Raw genomic sequence first — 19,661 nt, 5'->3', positions numbered from 1 at the left:
TATCTCAGTTTGAAGCTTTAATTTGGTTTAAGTCTATTTACCAGGCTTGTAATAGGATATATTATTTTGAAGTTTAGTTTTTCGGTGGGTTTTTTTTTTTCACTTCGAAAACCACTGAATTCGGCAAGTTCCAGTGTGGTCTCTACAGTGATGTGTCTGAAATTAGAATTTCCTTTTATCTTTTCTTCCTTCCTATCTAAACATAACTGTTGAAATTAAGTGCTTCTACATCCTCTTGCGGTATTGTTCTCCACTGAGTAAGGACAATTTTAGCAGCAGTGACGTGACCCATTAGATTCTTCTCTGCTTTTATTAATCTGTTTGTAAAGGTTCATATTATTTTGAGTGCTGTTGGCTTTGTTTTTACTTACTTAAACCACGTTGGTCTACCTTAGAAGTTAGAAAGCTGACTTTGTCCAGTCACTTACATTGTTCCAAACCCATCCGTGTTGTTGAGACCTAGCTCTGTTGCAGTGTGGTCCACAGGGTCCTTGTTAGGCAGAGGAATGTGTTGATTTAGTGTACGTCAGCGCGAATTGCACTCGAGGAGTCCAGACTTCTACTGTACATGAACCATGAATTTTTTTCATGGCTGTGCCAGCCTTCAGAGCACAGGGCAGCCGTAAGCCTACCCCAGCTCCCTCTTGTGCCTCTCACAAGATTGTCTCCTGGCTCTTTATGAACTTCATCAGTATTTGGCTGAGCTTAAGATCTGGGTTTTGATGTTTTTCTCTAGTTTCATTCCTTGTTTCTCTGATATCTGGATATTGTAAAAAAAAAAAAAAAAAAGAATAAAGGTAAGAGCTTGGTGGGGAGGGCGGACAGGTCATGGGAGAACAGAGTTCTTGACATCAGAACTAGAAGATGAAGATGCGTAGCCATTTGCTATATGTGAAAGACTGAGTTCTTTGGTTAAAGTCTTGCTGCTTTTGGCAGCCACTTACTGTGAGATCCACACTGACACATACTTTTAGCGGCAAAGCTTAAAAAAAAGAGAAGAAAGAGAGCACTTGCTTTCCTGATTATCAACTGACTTTTTCAGATGCTGAAACCACAACCTTCTCTCCACTCTTGTCTGTCGGGGTCTTCATCTTGAAGGATGATTCAAATTTACAGTTTTCAAATAGCAAGGGGGAGCTGAGGGACGATTGCCTGTAACAGGATTCAGGAGACACGAGCCCCCTGGAGACACTTGCTGTTCAAAGCATTCTTTAATCTGAAATGCATGGGATTCATCCATGCCTTGGGCGAGGGCTGCACTGCTGGCATCCTTTCAGAATAGTTCTGTTACTGTGGTATAGTGGCTGTTCTTCACTGTTGATTAGCTGTGCATTGTGCTTGGCTTCCTGTCTAATCATGAGATTATACAGTGTATAGATTATCTAGTGAATGGAGGAACAACTTATGTCCTTGGGAATGGATACTCGAGAATGATCCTCCTTGGGCCCAGGTGGTGTTTGCCTCCTAGACCCCAGCCTGACTTCTGTTCTGTATCCCAAAAAAGAGGTGCTAAGCCTGTTTCCAGTAACCAGAGACTTCCCTGAGTAGGCAGCACTCAGCGTCTTTAGTACAGTATTATATCTACATCGCCTCTGTACTAATTCACTGAATATATTATTTAGCAAAGCTGTTTTTCAGGATGCAGATACTCTCAGAATAGGAAAAAAAAAAGAACCATGATTATTTAAGAGAGCGTACACACTGAAGCGTAAAAATGTGCTGAATCTCATGTTTCTCTTACATGCTGCTCTGCATCTACCTGACCTAAGTCAACTTTTAACCAGCTTTTCCATAAAATGTTATTATACTGTGTTCAAGACAAGTGAGCAGGTGAAACATCCTAGCTGGGTCCATAAAGAGAGACCCAAACCCTTCCTCCAGAAGGCAGTAAACTAGCAGTTAGACACCGCTTTCATCGCCTGAAATCTGAGTTGTGATATGGTGGTTCTCACATGCCCAGTCGTTTGGCAATGTTACCAAATGTTTATTTGACAGTGTTCCCTGCTCTCAGAAACAGCGAAAGAGGCTTATTTTTCCCTTGTTGATATTTTTTTCAAAGATAACGTTCGTTGTCTTCATCAGACTCTTGTTTCTTCAGAGACATCAGGGGGTATGGTGGGTCGACCCCAGCCAGCAGCTAAGCTCCACCCAGCCACTTGCTCCCCCCCAGGGGAGGGAACATGGGGAGTAAAAGCAAGAAAACTCATGGGTGAAGACAGTTTAATGAGTGAATGAAAGAGGAAAAAAAAAAAAGCAGCAACGCAAAGCCAATCATCCACCACCTACCACAAGTAGACCAATGCCCAGCCAGTCTCCAAGCAACGGCTACCTCCCAGACCAACACCCCCCAAGGCCAGCCTTCTTTATCGCTGAGCAGGAGGTGATGTGGCACACAACATCCCTTTGCTCGGCTGGGGTCAGCCGTCCCGGCTGTGTCCCCTCCCGGCTTCTTGCCCACCCCTGGCTACGTGCTGGGGGACGGAATGGGGAAGAAGAGAAAAGAGAAAGCCTTGGCGCTGTGCAGGTACTGCTCGGCAAGAGCCACAGCGCTGGGGTGGGGGGGTTACCACCGCTGGTTTAGTCACAAGTCCAAAACACAGCACCCCGCGGGCTGCTGGGAAGAAAACGGACTCCATCCCAGCCAGACCCAGTACCAGGCAGGGCTGGAAAGCCAACTGCTAATGATCTTGGATAAATTTAAATTTTTGTGTTCAGGAAAATAAATCTGTGAAGCCTGAGAAATTCTTGTTTACTTGAACTGGCGCCACACAAAATTCATGCTGTTCCTGAGCGGCAGTGTGTGAACTGGAGAAGAGCTTTCCCCTTCCCCATCAGTCCTGTTTCGTTTCTCAGGCTGATGGTCCTTACAAGCAGCAACCCTTCACAGGCACGTGTGTTGGCTGCTTGTTTAAGGTTGATGTTCCTGTCACTAAACTTCGGCAGTTGGGATGCAGCCTCTGAGTCGGAGCCCTAAGTTTCGGTGTACACGTGTGAGCTTGGTGTCTGGGCTCCCACGGGTCCCAGCGGAGGTCTGTCCGCGGAGTTCGGGGTGCGATTCGGCTAACCAAATGTAGGTGTCTGCTCTTAGGGTGAAGAGCTCGCTCTCTCAGGGTGAGAGCCGCTCTCGAGGCTTTGCTCACTTTGGGGACTTCATCTCCACCGACTGCAGCGCGAGCGTAGGCACTGGCATCCTCGCTTTCTAACATCAGGTGCCCGAATCTGAACCCAGACACCAGGGCCAGCCCTGGGGGCTGAAGTCAGTAGCCTGCATCTGGAGCTCTTTGAGATGATACTCCAAGGAATTTTGGCTTGCCTCCAGCGGCCAGGCCAGAGGGACCTGGCTCTTCCATAGGTTGTGCATCGTATCTGCCCACTGCGCGGGTGTCTTACATCCCCACGAGTGTCCCAAGTGGCACTTAGTGTCTGGGCAGCTGAACTCACCCCCCCGTGGAGCCTCAAATACCCACAAGTGTGATAGCGCAGGTTCTCTCTGTAGTAAGTATAAAGAAATAAGTCCTTTTCTTTCAAATTAATTTAGATTTCTGTGGCCTGCAAGTACCCGTTTCTCTGCATCGAACATGATGGTTGACTAGAGGTAGAGGTCATCAAAACTGAGACCTCTGAAGTGAGGTGAACATTCTTCAGAGTCACATGCCCCTCTACAAAGGGTCCAGTAATTCCTCTGTGTGTTTCTTTGGTCTTTTTAAACCTGCTGTCTTAGAGTATCACATATATTTATACATTATTTAACAGCTGGAATACATATTCCCTTTTTATTTGTAATAGTGGCTTGTCTGTTGCACAGCAACATGCTGTACGTAACTGCTTTTCATGACAACTGCTTTTTATGATTTCTGAGTAGGAGTGCTGGCTCCTGTATTTTCCAGATTAAAGTTGAGTTGAGGCCCTTATTTACAGACAGCAAAGGGAAAAGGGAAGAGGAAACTGTAGACTAATATTCAAAACTCTTCTTTTATGCTGAGTGTACAGAAGGCTTAGTTATGAATGCCTTTACATTTACTAATGTATTATGTATTATTTATTATTTTATCATCTTTATAAAATATCTGCTTTCTTGCACACCAAGGGGTAGATAAGCTGTGTCAACCTATTGGGTCCTTTATGCTTCCAATTTATGTGATCTGGTGGAAGGCCGTACCAGTGGAACTGTTGAAGCAAGTGTCAGATACAGCCTTACTCTAAGGGAAATGGTTTGTGGCAGGTTGCTGTCTGAAGCAATTGCATTTGAGATAATGGTTCTAGGGGCTACAGAGCTGACTCCATGGGTGACGTGTGTGGGAATGCTCATCAGTGTGCAGTTTTTTAAATATTTCATACTGTTTATGAAGGTCTAAAATACAAAAAGAAAGGTGGCAAGAAAATAAAGCAGCACAAAGAGACACTTGTGGAACATTTTATGAAGATTTTCATCCTTGGATAAGCAGTTGTTATAAAGTGACAATTTATCACATTGAATGTTCTTCCTTTCAGCCAAGGAGTATTGCAAAGTGATATTTCCGTATGAAGCACAGAATGATGATGAACTCACAATCCGAGAAGGTGATGTCGTCACACTTATCAGTAAGGTAAAAGCAATGTTTTTCTCCTATAAGCAGGGATCTAGATTTTTAAATTGGCATCATTCAATTGCCGTAAAAATCCCTATTTGTGCCTTTGACAGTGTCCTTCCTAAGACAGTGCTGGTTTGACAATGAAACGTTACATAGACTTCAGAGAGCCCTACATCTCCCTTCCTTTTGTGCTTTAGAGCCTTACCTTGATAATGTTAAGTGAAGAACAGCAGGCGTGTACTCTTGAGTTTACAAGTTTATTCAATTAATTTTAATTTGAATCTGCTGGCAGATCTACATGAATTGTAAATTGATCCCTGTAACAAACATGAAAGCCTAGAGAATAAATTGGAAGACTCAAGAAAGCGGCAGCTTTGAACATCTCTGTTAGGTGTGTGAGTTATCTTTCTTGCAGGAATGTGAATTAGATTTTTGGGGGTTAGATGGAGATAATGTGCCTAAATTAGCTTAATGAACTAAACACTTATTTAAATGTAGCCACCCTTAACACTATGGTAAAGCAGAAAAAGATGATAAAGCAGAAATTAAATAATTTTAGATCTGTATTCTTTTCTTTAAAATTACTTGAAATGATTCAAGATGAGCAATGAAAAAACAGTGCCAGGATTATACTAAATCTCCAAAAGCTATACAGTAAGATGGTGAGTAAACGGTTTTCTTATAGAAGAGCTGTGCACCATGTTACAGAGGACGTATTATAGTTTAGGTGCACTTAATTTCCTGCTCTTGGTTAAAGACTTTACAGTTTGTTTAAATGTTTTTGACTGCTGGACATAAGTATTTGGGAAAAAAAAGCTGCGAACTAGAAAAGGCTGTGGATTTTGCATGATGAAGATTAATTGTGATGATGTGCACAATAGTGCTGTTGTTGTTTGTGCTTATGTGAAAGTAAACGAATGAATTCTATAATTGATAAGTTTTGTAAGAAATTGTTACTTGACTGAGCAATTTGGCACCTGGGTGGAAAAAACCCCAAATCTTGGGAAGTACATCTGGGGCAGTGTTTGCTATATACAAAGCCATCTGCAATCCTAGAGGACATCATCTTTGTCCTGAAGTATATACATGTAACTGAGGCAAAATAATCAGCATTTGGTAGGAAGAGAAACTGCAAATTTAAAAAACTAAATTATGTATATTAAATATCCTTTAATGACTTGCCCTCAATGACTTTTTTGTGTAGCTTGTCCTGAAAACTGTTTGGCTTTGCCTGATTTAGAATGTTCTTGTGTGGGTATTTTACAGTGCCTCTGATCATGGAAATGGCTTTTAAGACGTTGTTCCTGTCCACTTTATGCTTTATTGAGCAGGTTGATTTAACTCTCTGAGATGGCTGGTCTCCAGGTGGAGCTGTGTTCTTCAGTATACATAGATAAAGCAACAATTACTTTACAGAGGTTTCAGTATGAGACTTCATTTGCTTGCTTTTTCCCATTTTCTTCTTCCTGCTGCCTCTGCCTCCACAATGGAAGGATATTTGTCTTTTATAATAACTGACGATCTGACTGAATTGATCAGTTTTCCCAACCATGCAGGGAGAAGTTTGTCAGTCTGTTTGCTAGTATGTCCCCTGTCCATCTACTCTCCAGCCTGATGGTATCAAGCCACTGCAGACATTTTGTTCAATTTTCTTCTTTTTTCTGTGGTATGTGACATGTCTATGAACAGTTACATAAAACCATGCCTCTAGAGAGTGGGGGATCTCAATGCAAAAAGGCCTGGCATTTCTCTGTGGATGCTTTTTTATGCTGTGTCTGAACTAATCTGAGATACTGAAGACACGGTGCTTAACAAGCAGTCACTTTGCAGATCCTTTTGTGGTTTGCAGACATCATTGCAGTCTGACTTGAAGGTTTTTTTCATCTGTTTTTAACACATATAGTTTAAAAAATAAAATTCAAGTGATGTGGAGTCAGGGTCCCTGCTGTAGAGTTCTGAAAACAGTGGGGCCTCCTCCATGCTCTGCCATGGGATGTAGTAACTTTATTTTAGTCCAAAACTTCTGAAGCAGGTGTCTGTTGTCATTTTTCTTTTGTCGGCAATAACAAAGTCAGACTCACCTTTCTGCCCTCTAATGGCTTCTGCTAGAGAGTTGTCTTTTACCTGGAATTCAAATCACTGGGCTTAGAGAGTCCTTTCCATAACCAGTTAGTGATCCGTACTGACTAAGAGGAATTAAATAGAAACATACAGAGTACTTCAGAAACGATTACCATGGTTTTGCTTTGCTATCAGATTACAGAGTTTCTTTTAATCTATTTGCAAGAAGTTGTTTTGCAAGGTTTGCTTTCTATTCTGGAGCATTAGACAAAATTTATTCTTCCCAATTATCTAGGCGGAAGGAGAGAAGATTGTTACTTCTAAAGAAAGAGATGGGTGTCGTACTACTTCCTACAACCACAGATGCATTATCATAAAATAATGTGTTTTGCTGAAATCACTAAAACCAGAAGTGATATGAATTCTCCGTACGAAAAGCCCCTCACTAGGCTAATCTCTTTTCACACAGTCAGATCTATGGGAATGTTGAAGACCCACAATTTTAACTCATACTGCATTTGCATTTAATTGAAAACAAAAGCATTTGGGAGAATGTTTGGACGTGGCTGAAGTAATGAGTGAGTGACAGAGGAATGGGAGAGAAATCTCATGAAAATAACGTAAAATGCATTAAAAGAATCTTAAAAAGCATGAAGATGAGATAGCACTTGATAGGTGCTAAGAGGAAGGGGAATGACTTAAATGAGCTAAATGGTAAGTTACTAGGAGAGCCTGTTTATTTGTGCATGCACATGTGAGAGTACATGTGTGAGGAAGCTGTTAGTCTGGTATTCATCTTAAAACGCTAAAACTTTATTTTGTGGAAAGAATTACAAAGAAGTAGTATCAGTAAATGCAGAATTCAAAATCACCATTTTGACAGTGCCCCTGCAGATAAAAGGGATAAGATTATATGAGATTTCTCTCTTTTTTTCAGCTAAATTAGTTATAAAAATCCCTTTGTCAAGGTCATCAAATATCTACCTCATACAAAGAACAAAACAATATTTTTTTTTGTCATGGCCTTTGCAGAATCTGTTTCAAGTTCTTTCTGTTTTGATGGATGTTGAGATCTTGAATCAAAAGCTGGTCAGACCTTTTCTATAGGCCTCTATGATAAGGGAATTGGAATATCTGAATTTTTTTATGAAATAGCCAAGAATACTTTGAACGGATTTGCTCAATCACAAGTGACTTCCCTAATCACTTGGAGAATGTGCTGATAAGTTTTATTTAAACACTGAAGTGAGTCAGTAGAGGCTGATCATTTAGTGGTCAGAATGGTATGTAATTTGGGAGATATAAGGGAAGGATGGCATTATGCAAGAATGATAGCCAAAAATAATTGCTGATTAAACAGCATATTGAGTCATTTTTTGATGAACTGCATAGGCCTAAATCATGGAAAAGATACATGATGAGACAGAGTCCAAACATATGGTAGTAACAGTTGTTTTCTCATAGGTTAAAATTTACCTTAAAAGCTAGAAGAAAAGCAGAAACTAACTTCACATAAATGAATTCCAAACATTTCTGGAAAAGGCTTTTCTCTCCTCCTTTTCCCCAGTGAAGCAAATACCCTTGTAGATACATAGAAAAGGTCTTATTTATTAATTACAGGAAATCAACGTGGACAAATGGTAGTCCTTTAATCCCTTCATGCAAAATATTTAAAGATAGAAGACCAGAAAATATTGGTCAGAATTGTAAAGGAAGGTAAAAACTTCATCTTTAAGACAATAAAACAGTAGACCTGGTACCTTTGCTTTGCAAAAAGGAGACTAAGAAAAATACACCTTTGGAAGGAAGAAAACAAAAAGCAAAATACAGTAATTTTACTTGTACAGTTAAGGTGATAGTTGTGCAATTTGATGATAAGATACATTCATAAGCTGAAAAGATATGAGTGGCAAGAGGCCATGAGATTTACCCTGTAGGTTATTCTCCGTAATGTCAAACATTTGTGTTCCTTAGGTAATTTTTTTAGTGTCTTCAAAATGTTCCTGACAGCATTTGGATAAGGACAAGAACACTGGTAGTGCCTGCACTGTGCAGCTGAAGGAGAGTGGCAAACAGGTGTTTTATCATGCTCAAATATTGATTTTGGAGACTCTATTTGCAATGGAGTTGCTTTTAAGCAACAGAAGATTCATGTGACATTTTCAACTGTCATCTTGAAAATCTTTTAGGATTTTTCATTCCAGCACTTTTAGACATAGCTACCGTAGGCCACTTTCCAGTGTTAATAAAGACTGTTTATGCAAACACTACAAGTTTTTTAGTAGCTCTTATAAATTCTGACAAAATGCATAGGATTCTGGAGAGGTCACTGGCATACAGAAAATGACCTGTGTGAGGAATCACTAGTAATAGCTAAATAATTTCAAAGCAAATACATCAAGCACACACTGGCAGCTGCACACTCATTTGAAAGCAGTTTTACTTGCGTGTGAAAGATTTCATTGCACTGCATCAATCTACCTCAGCTCTAGGCAGTAAAGACCACTTTGTTCCCAGGAATGAAAATGGTCTGGATAAATAAAATTCACTACTTCAAAAATCATTGCAAATTTGAAAAGCTGACAGTAATAGAAGGGTATCCTCACCTGAACCCTTATTATCAGAGTAGGAGTAGTGGAGGGCAATATCAGTGGCAATTCTGCTAATTCTGAATGTACAAGATGTTGAAATTAATAGGTGTTAATATATCAGTTGGAATAATAATCTTGTGTCGTGCTCTGCATATCCCACCAGGCTTTCCCTCATTGCAGAGCCTTTCTTCTCCTGCTGCAGGCTAACGGCTGAATACGTGGCATTAGTGGTAGGAACGTGTTGCACTGAAGTGATGGGTGAATGTAATAGGGGGTTCTTTCTGATTTTGCAAAAGAGCTTTCATGAGGAGGCGAGTTTCACAGAGGGCATCCAGCAAGCAACAGTGAAAAAGAAAGTAACAGTGACCTACAGCCTCCCGAAATCTTGCTGATGCTTTTCAAATGGTACTGGGAAAGTTGATGCATTGGTATCATGAAAGACAGAACAGGGTAATGCCTGTCACTAGTGAAAGACTTACATGACAAGTTTTCTGGTCTAGATATTTAATGACAATCCAGATATTTAATGGCAATCCAATTTGTAGTGCTTAATTCTGTGCTGGGGAAGAAAGAGCCATAAACCTAGTATCTAAAAATAAGCATAATGGCAGTCAGGTTTTGCAAAGATAGTATTTGCTTTCAGTGTTACTGTTAATAATTTACTGTGAGATTTGCAAGTTTTCTGTACGTGTAGTGAGTCCCTGCCCCAAAGCACATGCAGTGAAGTGGTAAGACAGACAAGTAAGTTCAGGCAAATAGAAGGGTATAAGGAAACAATGAAATGAGATTCACTCTGGATAGTCTCTTTCGTAATGTCACCTCTTCACTGTTGCAGTGACTGCTCTGTGCATTTGCCCGTGTTAGAGAATGGAATCTGTCCTTATGCGAAGCGTTTAATATTTTCCAATTAGGGTAGTCGTTAGGCACTTAATTTCACCCCCACTGAATTTATAGACAGTCACCCAAGTACAGCCCTTTCGCCAAAACAATTCTCCCGGTGTTCTCTCTTACAACATCTTCGAGTGCTCATCCTGGTGCAGGAGATAATTGTCCAGAGCACTTTCTTTAGCTGAGCGATTGCCAAGGCGAACTCGGCTGGGTAGGGCTGTGAAGGAAAACAGCTGCTCCGACGGATGCGGGAGGCTCCTAAAGGGATGAAATTAGTAAGTGCTATGTACAAGAGTCTTGCCAGTGAGCTGAGGCCGTGAGCAGGGGAAGGAGCAGGAGCCGGGCGGTGTGATAGAGGAGGACGCACTAGCTGATACTTAATTGAACATTTCGCTAGGTCGTGGTGTCGCCAGGGTAGAAACCTCCCTCTTGCTTCCATTTGTTTCTATGGGGGGTTTTTTGTTGCTGAATTTTTCTGTAAGCTATTAATTGCAAAGAGCACATACATACTTTACAACCCTTGGTTATAGAAATACGTGGAGGAATTAGAAGACTTCCAGTTTTTCTTTCAGTATGAGCAAATAGGTAGATAGTATCACTCATTTTTCCCTATTAAGGTGAAAATTTCGGTATTTTCCACTCTATGGGTAAAAAAAAAGAGTGGTAATATATGAAGTAATTAAAAATAAAGCTAATTGGCCAAGAAACAGACGTTTTTAAAGCAGAAGTATCGTAGCTTAAGGTTGTCTCTTTCAAAAGAAGGGAAGAAGTTAGTCATATTTCATGATAGCCACTCAGGTAATGTTGTTCCTTGATTGCTAAAAGCTTTTATCTCATTTTTAGAAATGAGTTTACTAATACAACAATACAAAAAATTTAGGTTATGCAGGGGAAAATATGATCTGGTTTAATGAAACATAAAAATGGCTTTCTGTCAGAGCAACACAGTGGATTTTTGACACTAAATATTTGGTCACGCACATACACCTATTTGGGGGTTTAATACAAGATACTTTGCGCATTTGTAACTTCTGCAACAATCTTGCACGTAGAAACTGAAAGGAACGCAGTAAGTAAACCTCAAATAATGTCCCGCTTTAAGAAAGCTTTTATGATGTTTTGTGTTTAAAGAATAGCATGTAAGCAATAAAGGCACTTACTGCTTGCCTTTGGAAATAAATAGGTATTTCCCTCAGAGAGAACAATACCATAAAGGGTCTCAGTGCCTGCCCTTTTCTCTCCTGAGATATCCATGAATTATTCAACACATCTTTGGCCAGACCTAATAGCCGTACCTAATCTGCTTTCTGTGTTCCTTGCCCCCTGCGCTGTGCCTAGCACCAGTTTTTCCCCCAAGCCATCCTGCCTCCTAAGCTGATGGAGAAACCTGCTCGTACCGACGTTGCTGATTCAATACAAGAAATTATTTTGCAAAGCGTGGCTGCTGAAAGGGATGGTTCTGCTCCTACCCTTTTGCGCTGCATCTGGCAACCTTGGCCACAGGACCCGCAGGGACGCGTGGGTGGGAGAGGGCGATACGAGGAGCGGGATTGCCCCTGCAGTCAGCAGCCTGCCGAGACACGGGCTTGGCGGTAGGGTCACTGTTCCCTGACCCGAAAATTTCCTCTGAAGGTTTTGACCTAATGGGAATGAGAAGGTTTGGATTTTTGCTGGGTTTCAGGCCACGGTGCCGTGTGGGGCGGTAGCTGGAGTAGGTCCTGCAGAACGAGACCCTTTTGACATGCTGCTAATGTGCGTGGCAAGTGCATGGGGTAAAACTTGTGTCATTGCATAGAAGTGTGAGTGTTTGCTCATACGAGTGTTATAAAGCAGTCATCTGAAACTTGTGGGGACACTGGTGATCAAATAAATAAATATATTCACTTTCTAAAATGGTTTGATATACTCAGTACGTTACAGGGAAAACAGACTGTAAGTGTCTTCTCAATTTGCTTCTTGCCTGAACCTTGTTCTTGGCCAAGACTTTCAGATGTTTATAAATAAATTTTTAACATTTATTCATATCTTGCAGCATCTCTTGGCTGCTGTGATTAGCAATGGGGCATTAAGTAAGGTCTGTGTAGAGACAAAGCCTGACAATATGTTTAAGAAGGTACCAGGTGCAGCTTACATTTCACTGGTATCTTTAGAAACATCACTGAAACACGAATGTTTGAGCTGAGCGCTAACTGTGAAACCTGAGATTAGTACAGGGAAGAAGGGAACAGCCAGCACTTGAATGTTCTTCTTGTTAGTATATTTATAATATTATTTTTTTTAAGTATGCACTGAAGTTCTCTTTTACTGTTCTCGTTATCACTGATTGCAGCACTACAGCAGTGCCTTCAGAGGAAGGGATTCTGTTGTTCCTGGGAAATCCTAAATTTGAATTTTGACAAATGGAAGTTCATGCCAAGCTATGTAGGTGAAGTGGCAGGATCCCCCATGCGTGCAATGCTTCAAGATTTGCATCATTTGCAAAGAGTTAGGTTTATTTGTAAGTATGTTTAATACAGCCAAGCTAATCTAAAAAGATGACATTTTAACATAAAAAAGGAAAGAATTTTTTTTTCTACCCTGTGCTTACAAAAGATATCATTGAAATGCTGAGGCATCTGGAAGACTGTGATTATTGCTCATGATGTGGGCTTTAGACTCACTGCTTAGCTTCATCCTTTCTTTTATCCTGAATGTTGATTTCACCTGCTGGTTTGATGGTATTATCTAAGTCCAACCTTTTCAGGCTAGGGAGAGCTATTTAAAGGGAAAGTAAAAATGCACATATAGTGCCAAGTAATTAGTAATTAGGACCCTGGTCCTAACATGTATGCAATCTAAGTAGTAATAGCATTAAATAATCCTTCAAATGTTTTGTTCTATGTTTTTATAATCTTTCTAAATAAAAAAAAATGTAATTACATAAATATTATATCTTGGCTCATCAGAGGCATAAATTATGTCTGTTATTAGCACCACCTTTCGTGTTTGTGTTGGCTAATTTAGTTTTAATTTGAGTATTGGAGTGCTAGAGTTTTATGATGTGGAACTTACTTATTTCTCCATGATATTCTGCTGACTGAACATTGCAAGTGAAGTGAATCCCCAGAAGAGATTGTTTTGTTCAATGAGCAACGTAATTTTTCCTGTTTGTACAAATATTTCATCAAAGCATTTCAGCTCCATTACTGATTAAAATATTTAGTCACTGAGTATAAAGTCAAAAGGTTAGACCTTGCCTGCAACAGATTTAACAGACAAAATTTATCTGGTCTGCTAGATCCTCTACCCTAATGTCCTGGGTATTGCAGGTCCTTCATTGTTCGCAGCCAATTTCTTTTTTGCAGGGCCCAATAACTTGGGCCAATTCTTGAACCGACTGTGTCTTCTGGAGAGGTAACTTCTTGTTGTGCCTTCCAGTAAAAAACACCATCTGGAAAGAGTAGTGTAACCACAACTGAATAATGTCTAATTTCTGACAGTCTCTCCCATTTCCTTCTGTACAGTGTTGATATGGTAAATTCTTTGTGGAGCCTTGGAGCTTATGGATAAAGGAAAGTGTACCTGTTTGTCTTCTTAAGCTTTAAAAGATGTGACTGGCGTCCTCAGATGTAAGGTTCCTTATGGCTTGCGCATGAGAGCTGACAGGAGCTGGGAAGGATCCGTGCAGGATTTGGGTCTTTTGGGACATAGGCTGAGGACCTGAGCAGGATAAATCCCTGGGTTAAGGGCCAAGGAGAGCCAGACTGGGAGGTTTCCTCTCATACTTTTCTTTCAGTATTTCATAATCTATGAATATTTCCAAGAAAGCATATGTGAAGGGAAAACGGGTGTTCTCCAGGACTGCCTCAGAAGACTAATTTATTGTCTGTTGCACTGTCTCTTTTATCTAAATTATCTTGGATTAGGTAGTTGTTGAGAGATTCATTCTGCCTTATTGCCAGATTTTAAAATTATGTTTCTGCTGAGGAGTACTTGGTTACTAACCAGGTACTTTAAATCATAGCCATTTTCTTCAAAAGTATTCAACAATTTTGCACTATTCCTTAAGGTCTCAATCTCTGTAACTGAGCTTAATAAGTAACAAAGCTTGATCATTTTCAATACAGTCTTAGGTAGCACAAGGTGGGTGTAACGTAAGCCTCTGGAGAGATGCTTTCCTTCATTCATAGATATTTTACCAATTTTTACAAGAATTTATGAAGACTCTAAAATCAATTATTTTCTGACTTGTAAAATAAAATTGGATTTTGAGAATACTATGGCTTAGTTTCAGCATCATGATAACTGAATGTAGTAAGAAATGTTAAAGAAACATTCTTGAATATTATTAAACTGCTTTTTTCACCCAGCTTTAACATGATTTTGTTGTTTCCCCCCAATGACAAGGTTGTATTAATGAAGATCTGATGCGGTGTGAGGTCAGGTTTTGTTTAGTTCATTTCAAAGTTACTAAAATAATGCTGATCTTTGACACCTGACCGTATGTTTAAATCAAGGCAGTTCATTCAATAACAGGGTAAAAAAAAATATAGAAATTTCTCCGCACATTATTGGGTTTGCCCAGTGATGTCATACACCAACTTTCAAAATCACAGAGCCTGTCCCATGGCCTTCCGCGCGAGAGCTGGGAGCTCTTGGCCCCGGCGCTGCCCCACGGGTGCTCTGCGTGGGTGGGCTGGACAGCGCAGTGCTTGTCCTTCAGATTTGTCTTTCTGTGAGACCTTTAATCCTCGCTCAAGTTCAGAAGCCTTTGTGCGTTACGTGTATCTCTGTGTGTATGGATGGTGTCTTGAAAAGTGCTATAGACACGTGTGTTCCCATTAAAGGTGGTTTGTTTTTCTTCAAATTACGAGGTTGGCTCTCAGTTGTGGAAAGACTGCTAGAGAGATGCTTACAGAGAGGGTGGTAGTCATTTAATGTGCTGCTGCCTGCATAGCAGAGCTGGCACGTGAAAGCTCCCAGTGCAAGTGTAAGAAGTATTCATGGCTTTCTGAATGCGATTTTACCAGCTCAACATTCTTCTTGGTGAGAACCCACTTTACAAGGGCAGAAGGAAAGCAGACATTTGATGAATACAACTTCTGGGATTTTTTTTTTTTTTTTTTAAATTGTTCAAGGAACTATGTATTCTAGTGGAGATTTTGGTGAAACTGTGGTATCCTACCATGAAAATTTCACTTTTTCAAACCCTGCACCGTTATGGTGTATCTCAGTACTCTGAATAGTCTGAATTTTTCCTTTGTAAATTTAGCTTGCCAATGGTATATTTTAAGCTTAGTAATCTGTAAATCTTAAATTAAAAAGATAATTCTTATAGGCCAGTTATTTAGAAGATCTCTGGAAATGATGACTATACATGCATGCTTCTACTGACATGAGCAGAAAACTTCTTATGTGAGCACTCCAAGAGTACGCATGCCACAGTACATGCTTTGCAGCTGCCTTTTCTGAGGACCTGCTTGTTCTTGGGTTTGGCATTTGTTTCTATCCTAGCTATAATGATGACATCTGTAGGATGAAATATTTCTGTATCAAAAACTTTTAATCAGAAAAGCTGAAAATTGAGCAGTTACGGGTTGATGTCTAAACCATGGCTTCATGTTTTAGCAGTATTACAAAGTAGCAGCATGTTCAGAGGACCAGCCCGCGCAGGGATCAGCTCCCTCAGAAAAACAGAAGTCCTTTTCACCGATGAGAAGATCGGCCTTTTTCAGATGTGTTTCTTCGAGAGTTTACACAGCTGCAGTACAGTCCTGAATAGGAGAGAAAATAAATATATAGCTTGTGACTTGTTTTGGGACCTTGGGGAATAGGAAAAACTTCTCATTTACCAACAAAAGCCTTCCCCTTCGCTAGGGGCAGCTTGGAAGGTAGGTTAGGGAGGGGAGAGATGAACTTGGGCCGTGGCACTCCCCGAAATGGTCAGTCCTTCCCAAGGCAGCAGGAGACGAGGGAGCGGGTGCTGCCTGGAAGGCCTGGTTGCTTTGGGCAAAAGGCAGGAAACATCTTTGCCCCTAAAATAAATGGAAAACGCGGCTGAAGCAGCGGATACATGCCTGGCCGTAAAACTTTCTGCATGTCTTGCAACCCGTTATTGTGCCCCGGCGTGCGCTGCCAGCTGCCACGGTGCTGTTCTTCAGGTTCTCGAGGCAGCCCGTACCAGCCTTGCTGAGATGCTCTCAGGTTCCCGTCTCTTTTGGTAAAGCTGCAGGAGTTGCTCTGCTGTTGGTTCCCAGCGAGCATCATCAGATGGCTGCTGCTGCTGGAGAGAGCAATCCCGCCTGCGCTTGCAGCCGGCCTCAGCGATGATCTAGATACAAGTCCGGTGGGCGTCTGAACACAGGCAAGAGAAAAATCGCAATGATAACTGAGCAGAGAGCCGAGTAGCTACTGGTTTTTATTTTCAGCGGCTAAGTACAGTCTCGTAGCACATAGTAACTCTCCTGTAAGTGGCTTGAAGAAAAAAAAAGTAAAATAACACATAGCAGTTGGAAGAAAACATAGATTGGCCCATGTCTGGCATTTAAATTATGGTAATCTTGTATGCTTTATTGACTCTTAGCAACATAATGAAAAAAAAATCCAGGTCATGAGTTTTTATTATAAATATGTTCACAACCAGAAGTGCTGCTTTCCAGTTTCAGAGAAAGCGTTGGTTGCCTTCGTGATCCTTTCATCCGGCTCGGCCTAGAGTGCAAGTGGCAGCGAGGGCTGGAAATAAACCCGCCTGTAATAACCAAGCCTGGTGTTTAAGAGAGAGCTTTATATGACACAAAACCCCCTCTGTCTTTGGGGTATATGAAACGCCAGCGTTTCCCGGAGGGAGGGTTCAGTCGTGTTTGTGTGACGGGGCAATCCGTCACCATCGGGCTCGTAGCTGGGGCAGGGCTCGCCGCGAGAGAGACGTCTCACCTGCCGGGTGTGAACTCGTGGCTTTTAATTTCGTGGTCTTGAATGTGGCATCAGCTAGTAAAGCGGAGATCGAGTTAGCAGGGGGCTGACAGCTCTTCCTTATCAGCCTCGGCTGTCGCCTCTTTTACCGCCAAAGAAAACCAGCAATGGCGTTTGGCTGAAGGAGGTTTGTGTTCTCGTCTCGCCCCCGGCCGTACTCCTAGGGCCAGCGTCTTGTCCGTAGCGTCTGTCTTGGTACAGCCGCTTCTCCGCAGCGAGTGGGGTAGCTGTAAGGCTACGCAGTGCACGGCGCCTTACGCTGGGGCTTTTGGTTTAATCTCCACCGGCTTCTGCTTTTTTTAGGGTTGGACTGAGAGCACCGAGGGAAGGAACAGCACGCCGTTTGTTCTAACGCAAGAGCAGTAGATTTGCTGCTAAGCAAAACTGTTAATATAGGATACTGTGTGCGTAAGAGACCAAGCAATGTCGTGATTCTTTCACCCAGAAGAGGGGGAAGCACGACTGCAGTGTTTCATGGCTTTTCTTTGCCAGTCTGAGAGTGGCTACAGGGTCACTGCCGTTGCTAAAAGGAGACTAAGCCACGACCTTATCCTGTCAACCCTGCTTAAGTATTTCACTATATTTCACTTTCATTCAGTAACAGTATGAAAAATCTGGTGCTCCAAATGGAAACTTTGCACGGCTTTTGTCTGGTCTCTCTAGCCACCCATCTTTCTCTCTTCCCCCCATCGCCCTTTAGTCACCACAGACAGAAGTTTCAGAGTGGAACTGTGTTCTTATCTTTCTTGTCTTATCGTTGGTTTGGGGTTTGTATTTTGTTTTCTTCTTTGCTGTTGTTTCAATATTCCCTTCAGAAAAAAAAAGCCTGTTTTCTCCAGATGATTCCCTCTTACAATTTTCTTCACAGCTTGCGTGTCTCACTTCTAATTACATGAAGGATAGTTCTCTCCCTCTTATTCTTCATGTCAAGAAGAGGACTGGTGTTGTTTAGTTCACCTGTGTACACCCTTAAACTTGTTGGCAACATGTTGACAAAAGCTAGTTTTATTCTAGTTTTCTGGTAGTTGCCATTTCTCCCATGTTTACTCTTTCCTCTTACAATAATTTTCTGACTTACGTAAGAATTCCAGCTCAGGTTGACATTTTAGTACCTTATATTTTGTGTAATATTATTTCTTATAAAGTTTAAAAATTCCCCCTCAAAAATTCCTCAACACCTGGTCTTTCTCATCACTATGTTTTGTCCAATTCTTTACCCTGATACGTATCACAAAATGCATGTTGCTAATAAATCCAATGTATTGAGTTTATTATCACTTATTTGGGATCTGCTGAGCTTGGAATTAGAATGGATGTTGATTCTGCCATAGAAGAGCCTTTCAACCCTTCTTTCATTTTGTCTCTCCTCCTTCTCTTTACTTTGTTGTCTAAAAAGTCATTTGAACTAAATTCATCAGAGACAAGATTTTGGAGCAAAACTACTTCACTGGAAATGAGGATAAAAACAAGATTTGTGTTTCAATAAGAAAATGCTAAAATTCCCCTCTAGATTTTTGTTTTCTCTGTTTCATGAAATGGCCTCTGCCTGAACAATGAAAACAGGCATGGCAATGTGAACTGGCAGTGGATTTCTCTAAGGCATTTGATTGCACTGTCACTGCAATGAGTACAGAAGTATAGTCTCTGAGTCAAGCTTTGGTAGGAGCTGATTTTTACTGTAGCAAAATGTTGGCCCAGCTACCACCTAACTTGCATGAACTCTAGTATCTGTCAAACACAATTTCTGCTTTTTTGCCGTGACTTACTTTTCAGTTTTGTAAATCTTTTGTTTTCCTTTTTTTTTTCTTAAATTAAACTAAGATGCATTTTTAGTAATTGGAATACGTATTTTTCGTAGAACTTTTGGGATATTTCAGCGTCTGATTTTTGTCTGTTTACATTGTTATGAGTCTGGCAGGATAACACGGAGATAAAGCAGAGATCCACTTGGTTTGTTAATAAATTTTGGAATATTGATACTGGATTGTAATAGCTTGACAGCTTTTGTAGAAAATCTGCATTTTGAAATGACAGCCATTTTGCTGACCTTGAACACATGAAGATATATTAAAAAAAGCAATATGATTAGGATTGCGTGGCCGATGGGGATCTAGAAGTATTGGAGTAGCTTTTGCTCAATGTTCACAGGCAGCCACATTGTTTTAATCATGTCATCTTGTTTGTGCTTCACAGCTCTGGCATTTGTTAGTACTGGAGGCAGCTTGTGCAGCTGTAACTGGGGTATCCTTGGGTGGTGGTCTGTCTCGTGATGACGTACCCGCTGCCAGCGTCGTACGTGGGCTTCCAGAGGTTGCAGAGACATAGGGCACCACCACTGAGATTCTTCACCAGATCTCATCTGTAGCTTTTAACGCCCGAGATCTCTTTCTGTCCTTTTGCTCAGTGACACAGAAGCTTCCTCTGGCAAATAAAGTAAATGAGAAAATTAAAGAGAAACTGCCTAAAGGTTTACTTACTGTATGAAAATGTGGCATGGTGATTGGCTGCATAAGCCTGAGTGATAGGCAGGAGAGGAGAAAAAAGCAAACCTGCAGCTGTTCGGGATTAATGAACGTGTTAACACAACAGCATCTTCGTG

The 19,661-nt window shown here is 41.1% G+C and overlaps 1 protein-coding gene across 10 annotated transcripts in view; it reads left to right on the top strand.

Moving 5' to 3' along the window:
* Positions 1-19,661, top strand: part of SH3KBP1 (SH3 domain containing kinase binding protein 1) — a 228,142-nt gene that overhangs the window by 169,275 nt on the left and 39,206 nt on the right. For all 10 annotated transcript variants that reach the window (XM_052794257.1, XM_052794262.1, XM_052794259.1 and 7 more), the window contains one exon: positions 4,492-4,586. In XM_052794257.1, the coding sequence (XP_052650217.1) occupies positions 4,492-4,586 (95 nt within the window). The remainder of the gene's footprint in view (positions 1-4,491; positions 4,587-19,661) is intronic.

The sequence above is a fragment of the Harpia harpyja genome, chromosome 8 (genome assembly GCF_026419915.1).
Source record: "Harpia harpyja isolate bHarHar1 chromosome 8, bHarHar1 primary haplotype, whole genome shotgun sequence".
In the NCBI taxonomy this organism is placed as follows: Eukaryota; Metazoa; Chordata; class Aves; order Accipitriformes; family Accipitridae; genus Harpia; species Harpia harpyja.
Note: the sequence above shows the minus strand (reverse complement) of the source record. Positions and strands in the feature narration are given on the sequence as shown.